Source organism: Emys orbicularis, chromosome 10 (genome assembly GCF_028017835.1).
Source record: "Emys orbicularis isolate rEmyOrb1 chromosome 10, rEmyOrb1.hap1, whole genome shotgun sequence".
Taxonomy (NCBI): Eukaryota; Metazoa; Chordata; order Testudines; family Emydidae; genus Emys; species Emys orbicularis.
In genome coordinates this window covers 76216505-76225986 of record NC_088692.1, presented here as the reverse complement: position 1 = coordinate 76225986, position 9482 = coordinate 76216505, and the positions used below count along the sequence as shown (strand labels likewise).

Sequence of the window (9482 nt, the reverse complement as noted above, 5' to 3'; positions counted from 1 at the left end):
TGCAGGGTCCCGAACGCTCCGATCCAACTGGAGCCCTTGCCCGAAACAGGCGCCCGGACGCCCCGGGGAAAGGCGCTCGGGGAACCGGCTCCACTCACTGGGAAACAACTTAGGCAGGCGCAAATAGGCCGGCCCCGCCCCTTCATGCAAATCGCATCCTGCCCCGTGCCCGCTGAGCCAATAGGCGGCGGGGGGGGGCGGAGCGTGGCGGCAGGACTTGCCCGGGCATGTGGGAGCCATTGCAGCAGCTGCTTCCGGGAAAGCCACGTGTGGGGAACCGGCTCGCTGGGTAAGAGATGCGGGGGTCCGGCCGGGGAAAGGGAGCGGGGGGCGACCCAGTCGGGAGGGCTGGGCAGAAGGAGGGGGCCCCAGGGACGGGGCCGAGGGGCTTGTAAGCAAATGATCTCTCCTGCTATTCCTGTTTTAGTCCTTCCGTCCCAGGCCCCTGCCCAGGGTAGAGCTGGCACCGCAGAGCCAAGTTAGTGGGCTTGGGATAAGCGCCAGCCATGGTCGTGCTAACTTCTTTCCCCCCTCCCCTTACCGTCCTGTGGCCGTATCACTCCACTATGCCTGGGGTGATGCTGGCGCCCCCCCCCCAGGCCCGCGTTATGACTGCTGCAGGCTCTGAACCACGGGCCCCGCCCTGTCCTAACAAGGCCTGACTGAGTGACCAGCTATGGTAAACCCTGTGACCCGAAGGAGAACTCTGCGTAGCTCGTAAGCTTATCTCTGTCACCCACAGAGGTTGGTATAGTAAAAGATATTACCTCACCTACCTTGTCTCTCTGATATCCCGGGACTGACATGGCTACAACAGGACTGCATGTGATAAACCCCAGGTGGGCACATCATGTGCTATCTCCACTCACCTGTGGGAATGGGATAAGCCCTCTCAAATCCAGGCGAGGAGCATCTCTACTTACCAGGCACTGACTAACCCTGCGTTGTGGGTATCTTTGGCAGGATGCCTTCTGGCCAGGGTCTAACGCCAGGTGTTGTGAGCACAGTGAAGGCCTGTGAGGTGAGGCAGAAGGGGGCCGATGGCCGGTTTCTCAGGTACTCCAACTGCAGATGGGATCTGTGCTGTCCTCGCCCCAAAGCCCACCTGGCTCGCAGAGCAGATGTGGAAGATCGTGGCTTGCTGCAGAGCCAGAATAAAAAGAAAAGCCGGAAGCACCAGCGGTTTATGGAGCGCAGGGCTCTGCTGGAGCAAAGGGGGCTGTTGAGACCCAAATTGGGACACTGGACTGAGCCAATGGCATTCACGCCATCCAAAGAGGGCCTGTTAAACAGGGAAGCCAGCAGATGTGGCCAGCCAGCCAGTGAGGATGTATCTCTCGTGCATAATCAATCTGTGGGGAAAGTCCATGTAAAACTCACAAAGCTCAAGCGGGCTCTGTTGCAGTCTCTGCCAGTCCCTCCGGAGGACACGGCTGGGCAATGCTCCTTTTCACTTTCCCAAGACTCAGAGAGCAGGTTACCTTTGCCTGGCAGTTCCAACTCAGGCAGAGCTTCCTTGTCCCGCTCACTGCAGAGACCTGGGAAATGCGTGGCCATTGACTGTGAGATGGTGGGCACAGGCCCTGGCGGGAAGCTGAGTGAGCTGGCGCGATGCACGGTGGTGAACTACAACGGAGATGTAATCTATGACAAATATATCCGGCCAGAGCTTCCCATCGTGGACTACAGGACTCGCTGGAGTGGGATCAGCAGGCAACACATGCAGAACGCTACCCCGTTCAGTGCTGCACAGAGAGAGGTAAACAAGAGGTGTGGTGTGCGTATCTGTACAGTCTGAACAAGGGCTAGATTTTATCCCCTCTTTGGGCAGCTGTCTATGCACTGCTCTGCTGTCGCTGTTAGAACAGCCAGTGGGTCTTAGAACAACCAGAGTCTGTCACCTGCCCCCCCTCTCCTTCCAGGCTTTCCCAGGAGATATTAGAAAAGCAGCATGGTCTAAGAGCAGGGGTCGACAACCTTTGGCACGCGGCTCGCCAGGGTAAGCACCCTGGCGGGCTGGGCCGGTTTGTTTACCTGCCGCGTCCGTAGGTTCGGCCGATCGCGGCTCCCACTGGCCACAATTCGCCGTCCCAGACCAATGGGGGCTGCAGGAAGCAGCGGCCAGCACATCCCTCGGCCCGCGCCGCTTCCCGATGCCCCCATTGGCCTGGAGTGGCGACCCGCGGCCAGTGGGAGCCGCGATCGGCCGAACCTGCGGACGCGGCAGGTAAACAAACCGGCCCAGCCCGCCAGGGTGCTTACGCTGGCGAGCCGTGTGCCAAAGGTTGCCGACCCCTGGTCTAGAGACATGAATGTAGGACTAGGAGCCAGGAACTCCTAGTTTCTAATCCTTGCTCTGAAGCTGGCTTGCTGTGTGTCAGCTTTGAGGTGAGAGATTCTGTATCTCTGTGCGTCTTTGCCCCCAACTTTTCTCCCCCTTCCCCAAATTTCCAGCCTGCCCTGAAACCAGAGGATGCTTTGGAACTGGCCTTCTCTGGGAAATGTAGCCTGCTTCTTCCTTGATTGTGATTGGATAGTTCTCACTGGGCAGTTGGGATCTGTGACATCAGAGAGGTATGACTAGTTGTGGGGTTAGATAGAGCGGGAGAAACCAAAATCAGTGCAAGGAAGGACTTCTAAATCCCTCTTTTACTCCCGCTGTGATGCCCAACTAACCACCTCTGACACTTCCAGATCCTGAAGATCTTGAAAGACAAGATTGTGGTGGGACATGCCATCCACAATGACTTCCGAGCCCTGAAATATTTTCACCCCAGAAGCCGGACTCGAGACACCAGTCGAATCCCTTTGCTGAACCGGAAGGCAGGACTCCCTGTGAAAGTCAGTGCCTCTCTCAAGAGCCTGGCAAGGCAGCTGCTCCACAAAAGGATTCAGGTAAGGGGCCTCCTGGGAATGGAAAGCAGGATCTGGGGAGTTCTTAACCCCTTCACTGCTGAGATGGCTAAAGCTGCAATTGGATCTGTGTGGGCAGACCCAATGGGAGACCTTGTGGGCATAAGAGTCTGCATGTGAGAGGCAGGATGGTCTAGTGGTTAGGGTACAAGCTGGGATGTGAGAGACCTGGGTTCAAGTCACTGCTTCATCACAGACTTCTTATGTGACTTTGGGCAAGTCATTTAGTCTCTGAGAACCTCTGTTCCCCATCTGTACAAAGGGGGTGATAGCACTGCCCTGCACCACTGAGGTGGGAGGGTAAATCCATTAAAGATTTTGAGGTGTTCGGGCCCAAATGCTCAGAGGTATTTAGGCATCTAGCTCCCCTTGACTTCAATACCTCTGGGCCACAGATACTGCGGTGATGGGGGGCCCAGAAATTACTTCAAACAGACCGATGTGCGGATCTTATTGCAAGATGGAGGCCTTGGTGTGTTCGAAGCCCAACAGAAACTGATTCCAACACCGTTTATCCACTGGAGCAACAGCAAGTTTTGTTGGGAGCTTGGCTCTGGGGCCTTCACTAGCCCTCCGCTCTAGCGTGGCCTTTTCTCTTTGCCCTCAGGTTGGCCAGAAGGGACACTCGTCGGTGGAGGATGCTCGGACTTCCATGGAGCTTTACAGGCTGGTGGAGGTCCAGTGGGAGCAGGAGCTTGCCAGCAGCCACCCCTCCAGTCCCCCTCGCACTCCTACAGACAGCTGCACAGACAGTGACCACTACATGGAGGACCAGTACTGGCCTAAGGACCTGAATATAGACTGCAAATGAAATGCTCGGTCTCTATCTTCTCCTTGAGGGTTTCCCCTCCCAATAGAGACATTTTCACGCCTTCAGCTTTTAAACTGAGAACAGCTGTTCACTCCTATTTAATCTTTCCCCCCTCAGGGTTTGCTCCCCCAACATTGCAGCTTGGTGGTGGTGCATGAGAGCCTGAAAACGACACTGGTCAATCCAACTGCGTGGCCCAAGCTGGACAAAAAGCAAATGTAGGATGAGAAAATAAGACTTTCAGCTTCATTAACTTGAGTGCTCGTAAGAGAGGGAAATTAACCTCCCTCCCACCCCACCCCCCATTCTCACTTGCCAGTGCCCTATAATGCCCTTCCCCTGTTTTAACACTAGAGAGAACTAAGATGAAATGTGAAGCACACCTCTGCCTTTCTTTGGCTGCTATGGAGCCTGCATTGGTGCCCTGGTGGCCATCAATTACACTGCAGAGCATGACGTGGGGAGTCTTGGTTGTGTAGTAGATACAGAAAGAGGGAGGGGTAGGAGAGCAGCAGGTGCAGACCCTCCAAGGGCATGGAGTGCTGTTGACTAAAGAGAAGTTCTGGGACTTTGCTCCATAATTCCCACCACAGATTAGTTTGCCTGGAAGGTTGCAGGCAGCTGTTTATCTCTTTAGAGCCCTGCCAAAAGGCCCTTGCACCTAAGGCAAAGGAAATGTGCTTACACTTGTTTCTCGACGTCCAGGTCAAAATGTGGCTGACGTTGCTGGGCTGTGGGAGCTCCCAGTTCTGCGATAGAGATGACACGAGGTGTTTCTACACTGCAATAAAACCCATGTGGCTGGCCTGTGTCAGTCTACTTGGGCCCAGGGGGCTAGAAAACGGCAGTGCAGCTGTTTGGGTTTGGGCTCAGGCCCATGACGCCTTTAGGCCCTAATTCTCAGTTGTTCCACTTCAGTCCCAAGTGCAAGACTGGAAGGAGACGAAGGTGGCTCTAAACCATTTTTATGCTCCCCAGACTCCTGGGACGGCCTGGGCTGCCTGACTCTCCATTAGCGCACAGGGCTGCTGTCACTTACACGGGCTACCCGGGGCTGTAAAGCAACAAATAATGGGGCCCTGAGATCCAAGTTGGGATGAAATGCAATGTCCTGCTTTTTAGGCAGCTTTGCAGTGGGTTTGACTTGACAGAAAGCAAGACTTGGCCCCTCTTTGCACAGCTTGTGGCTCCTGGATTAAAATCGTTGCCATGCCTGGCTCCTTTCAGTACTTGCCACCCATGCTCCTGTGCTGGTTATATCAGATGTAAATCACTCGGACAGATATAAGGATTATTTCTCTAGGCTGCCCCTTATGTCCCACTGCACTTTAACAGGATGGATGTGTGATTGCAATGTTGTCTTGTCCCACCTGGTGTGCTCAGACCATCCTTCTGCTCTGTTTGAAACTCTGGGACTTTAAATTCAGAGAGATTATGGGGCTCCACCACAGTCTGTGTGTGTTGCCTTTGGGATCTTCCTTGGCTAGTGGGCATCTAATAGATTTGGAGCTGGGAGAGGGGAAGCTCTCCTTATGTCCTCCCACAGAGGGGGAAAGCTGCAAACTCCCCTTTCCAGGGGGAAATGTTCCACTCCTTGCAGTATATGTACATCATGCAGAGCTGGGACCATGCAGGGCAGGGCTGACCTTGCCTGCTAATCAATTTTGGTTCTGAATTAATGGACAACTGCACTTTGAAATGATGCAGTGGGATATCCACCCAGTAGGTTCTAACAAAGATTAACGCCATGCTGCTGTATAGAATTGTGATATGCACTCCCCTCTGCCCCAACCTTCCTTCATGTGCCTATGTTTTTAAGTTTTATATGACCTTTGTATGCATACCACTGAGCTTTGAGCCTGCATCACTGCCTCTTCATGGGTTGAGTGAAAGGATCAAAGGAGTGGGAAATGCTTCAAATCTGATTTCTGTGATCGCAATCAGCTGTACGGTTTAAAAGGCTAAATGTTTCCCTGGCAGAGCTAGAACTAGAGTCTCCCTGGTGGGGACTCTGAATTAACCACCAGGAAATCCCAGGCAGTGCATTTACCTCCATTCTAACCTGCCTCAGGTGGTTGTGTTATGCACAAGGCTGAGTAACTTTAACTATCTCCAAGTGCAATGATTGTGGAACTGCTCTGCCTGGTGCCCTATCACTGTTACAGATGAAACTCACGCATAGAAATAAGCCAGAGTTGTGTAGTTAACTGGCTTTTAGTGAGCCATTGCCAGTCAGAAAGCTCTGTCTATATCAGGGGTCGGCAACGTTCGGCACGCGGCTCGCCAGGGCAAGCACCCTGGCGGGCCGGGCCAGTTTTATTTACCTGCTGACGCGGCAGGTTCGGCCGATCGCGGCCGGTTCGCCGTCCCGGGCCAATGGGGGCGGGGAGAAGCCGCGGCCAGCACATCGCTCGCCCGCGCCGCTTCTCGCCACCCCCATTGGCTCGGGACGGTGAACCGCGGCCAGTGGGGGCCGCGATCGGCCGAACCTGCCGCGTCAGCAGGTAAATAAAACTGGCCCGGCCCGCCAGGGTGCTTGCCCTGGCGAGCTGCGTGCCGAACGTTGCCGACCCCTGGTCTATATGCAATATCCTAAGGCCAGTTCATACCATAACCTGTGGGGGCCAGTGACAGCCATGGTGTTGAGACTGCGCTATGCTAAGAGAACTTGACTTTTGTTCTCCCCCCAAATGTTTAATTGTTTTGGGGGAGATAGAATTTGTGGGAAGAGGAACGGGTACCAGGATGACCATAGGTCTTATGTACTTTTAACCATTCAGCTGTGGTATATTGCTCTGTGGCTGATGGCTTCCTTTGTTCTTCTGTCAGTGGTTTTGTCTCCTTCTGGGGCAGTGTGAATATATAGGGTGGGAACCAGCCACCTTGCCTTGGCTCACACTCCTTTCTTCTCAGCGATGCTGTGTTTGAAGAGAAGCGTGCCTGTATATACTTTCTGTAGTAACAGGCCAAGGAGAAAGCAGATGGTCTAGCTGTGGGGTCTTCCTGCCAGTTTCATGCTTGTCCCCACAGTCTACACTGACCAGTAGGAAAAAAGATTCTAGCCTTGGCTTTGAGGATGCTCCTAATGAAAGTGCTGCACTATGGGCTTCCTGATGTGCAGTCTCACAGGCTGAGAGACAGTGTGAGGTTTCCCTCATTCAGTTCACACCATGGTGGTTTAAAGTGGTCCCACTGAAACAATAAAACTGGGAGAAATTCAGAACCCAACTTCATAGCCTCTTGAGTGAGGAGCTCCCTGTCCCCGGCACCAGGGTTGTGGTGAACAAACAAAACCCAGAGTCTCAACTCTGTATCTCTCTCTAGAAAGAGTGTAAAGTGTGTAGTTTGATGCTAGAGGTTTAAAATGAAATATTTATATAATATATTTGTCAAACTGAAACTTACTGGTGAAAACCTGTGTTTGTCTTGATTGGGCCAGGCTGGGGTAAGGAGTGAGATTTCAGAGCATTTGACAGTCACTAATCCAGGCACTGCCTGATGTGCATAGAATGTAAAAACTGACTGCAAACAGTTCTCTTAAAACACGTCACTTTCTATGTAGGGACCAAATCAATAGAAACCTTAATTTAAAATGCTATTCAAAGGAGGGCCTCTGGGGAGGGAATTCCCTGCCTCTGAGCTCATCTGCTCTGAGTGCTGCTTGATGTATGCCCCATCCCAAACACCTAGGACCCGATCAGGGCCGGCTCTAGGCACCAGCAAAACAAGCTGGTGCTTGGGGCGGCACATTTTTAGGGGCGGCATGGCTGGCGCCAGAATGTCGCCCCTAAAAATGTGCCCCGGCTGCCCTAGCTCACCTCCGCTGCTGCTGCCGCTCGCGCGCCACGGCGCGCGAATCAGCTGTTTCGTGCAACGCAGCCGCTTGGGGTCTCCCCCTCCCTCCCAGGCTCTCGAACCTGGGAGGGAGGGGGAGATCCCGAGTGGCCGCGGCGCGCGAAACAGCCGTTTTGCGCGCCGCTGCTCCCCCTCCCTCCCAGGCTTGAGAGCCTGGGAGGGAGGGGGAGAAGCGGCGCCCGCGCCGCGGCCACTCGGAGTCTCCCCCTCCCTCCCTCCTAGGCTTGAGAGCCTGGGGGGAGGAGGCAGGGCTGGGGATTTTGGGAAGGGGCGGAGTTGAGGCGGGGCCGGGGGTGGAGTAATTAAAAAACGGGGGTGGGGGGGCGGCCAAAATTGTTTTTGCTTTGGGCGGCAAAAATCCTAGGGCCGGCCCTGGACCTGATCCTATCCTCAAGACAATTTTACAATGGATTTCCCCCCTTTAGAAGGTAAGAATACACCAAATAAATGTATTTTCTAAAGCTTTCTTGGGAGAGGATCCCATTGTTCACCAGTTTCTTGGCCACAGCCATAAAAGATGCAATACAATTAGTTCCTGGTATATTCCTCTGACTCAGACATTATAAGGGGGAGGGAGAGAGAGACCATGAGCAGTAGTATCAGCTGTTGAAGGATCTTCTGATTGGGCCACAATAGGGAAAGTTGCCCTATATCTGGTACTTCTCAATTACTGAGAAGCAGCAGCGGTGACTCCTGTTAGTTAAAGATGGTGACATCTAAAGCTTGGTGCTTCCGATTGTTAAAGGAACACCAGCACCTTGAAATCGAGTCGGGTCAGAACAAATGAATCAATTTAGGTTCAGATCCTACACGTGCCAGTGCCTGGTTTTACAGTCGCACATTCCTGTGTTTACTATGGCTTTCCACTCCCTGGTGCGGTGTGACACCCTCACCCCCGAGCTACAGGAGTGTGAGTGTATACAGACGCTCCCCGACTTACGCAAGTGTTCCATTTCGGAACGCCTTGCGTAAGTTGAATTTTGCGTAAGTTGGGAATGTCAATTACGCCAAAAAAAAAAAACCCAAACCCTTTTTCTGTAAGCGGATTTCCATAAGTCATGTTTGCGTAACCCGGGGAGCGTCTATAGTAGAAATATCCCAGCCTTTGCAATGTCTGGTGGCCTCCTGTTTCCGAGCTATTGCATGTTCTGAAGATGAGAGGGGCCCAAGAAGTGCTAAGTATTTTCAGCTGTTCTACCTCAAGGACAGGACAAACCAATAAAAGGTGTTTAAAGAGACTCCACACCTATTCTGGGAGGAAGTGCTTCCCACACCCTAGCCTGGCCTTCTTCACCTTGCAGACTGAAGCTGGCTTTCACAAATCACACTCGTGCTTTAAAGAGAAGGAGCATCTTGCCAGAATCACTGCCATTGATACTCATAAAACAAAACAAACTGCCTTGATCGCATGTCATAAGAATGAAGTGAGTTTTGCAAGGGGCAGGAGGCTTGCTCAGCCTTATTTCCCCGAAGCTAATCATTATGTGAGTCATACATATTTGGTAGGATAATTTTATTTAAAATACACTATGGTTGGTGTTCTGAATGAAGCTGCATCTTTGCCTGCCCTTCCCATCTACCAGAAAAATGCTTTGCTTAAAGGAAAACTGAAGTCATTTTGATGACAGCATTAGATTAGTGCAGAAAACTGAACTTAAATCAGAATATGGAAGGTGAACCAGGCAGGCTCAGTGCTTCAGCTATAAATACCTGCAAATATTTCAAGATCTCTATTTATATGAATTGGGAACCGTTATGAGTCCTGGAGGATGCTATCAAAATGATAATTCCACTATGAAAAACACAATAATGAGAAGTGGGGGGAGGTAATGTTGCAAAACAGGATTTGTGACTATCTGAACAGTGGTGTGGAGTGACAGGTTATGGGGGTTTTGTTCACTTT

At 52.4% G+C, this 9482-nt stretch overlaps 1 protein-coding gene across 1 annotated transcript; it reads left to right on the top strand.

The window, feature by feature from the left end:
* The first annotated feature begins 227 nt into the window (after nucleotides 1–227).
* On the top strand, nucleotides 228–3724 carry AEN (apoptosis enhancing nuclease). The gene is made up of 4 exons (XM_065412597.1): nucleotides 228–289; nucleotides 964–1759; nucleotides 2695–2895; nucleotides 3521–3724. Exons 1-4 carry the CDS (start codon nucleotides 228–230, stop codon nucleotides 3722–3724), a joined length of 1263 nt encoding a protein of 420 aa, XP_065268669.1.
* The last annotated feature ends 5758 nt before the right edge of the window (nucleotides 3725–9482 follow it).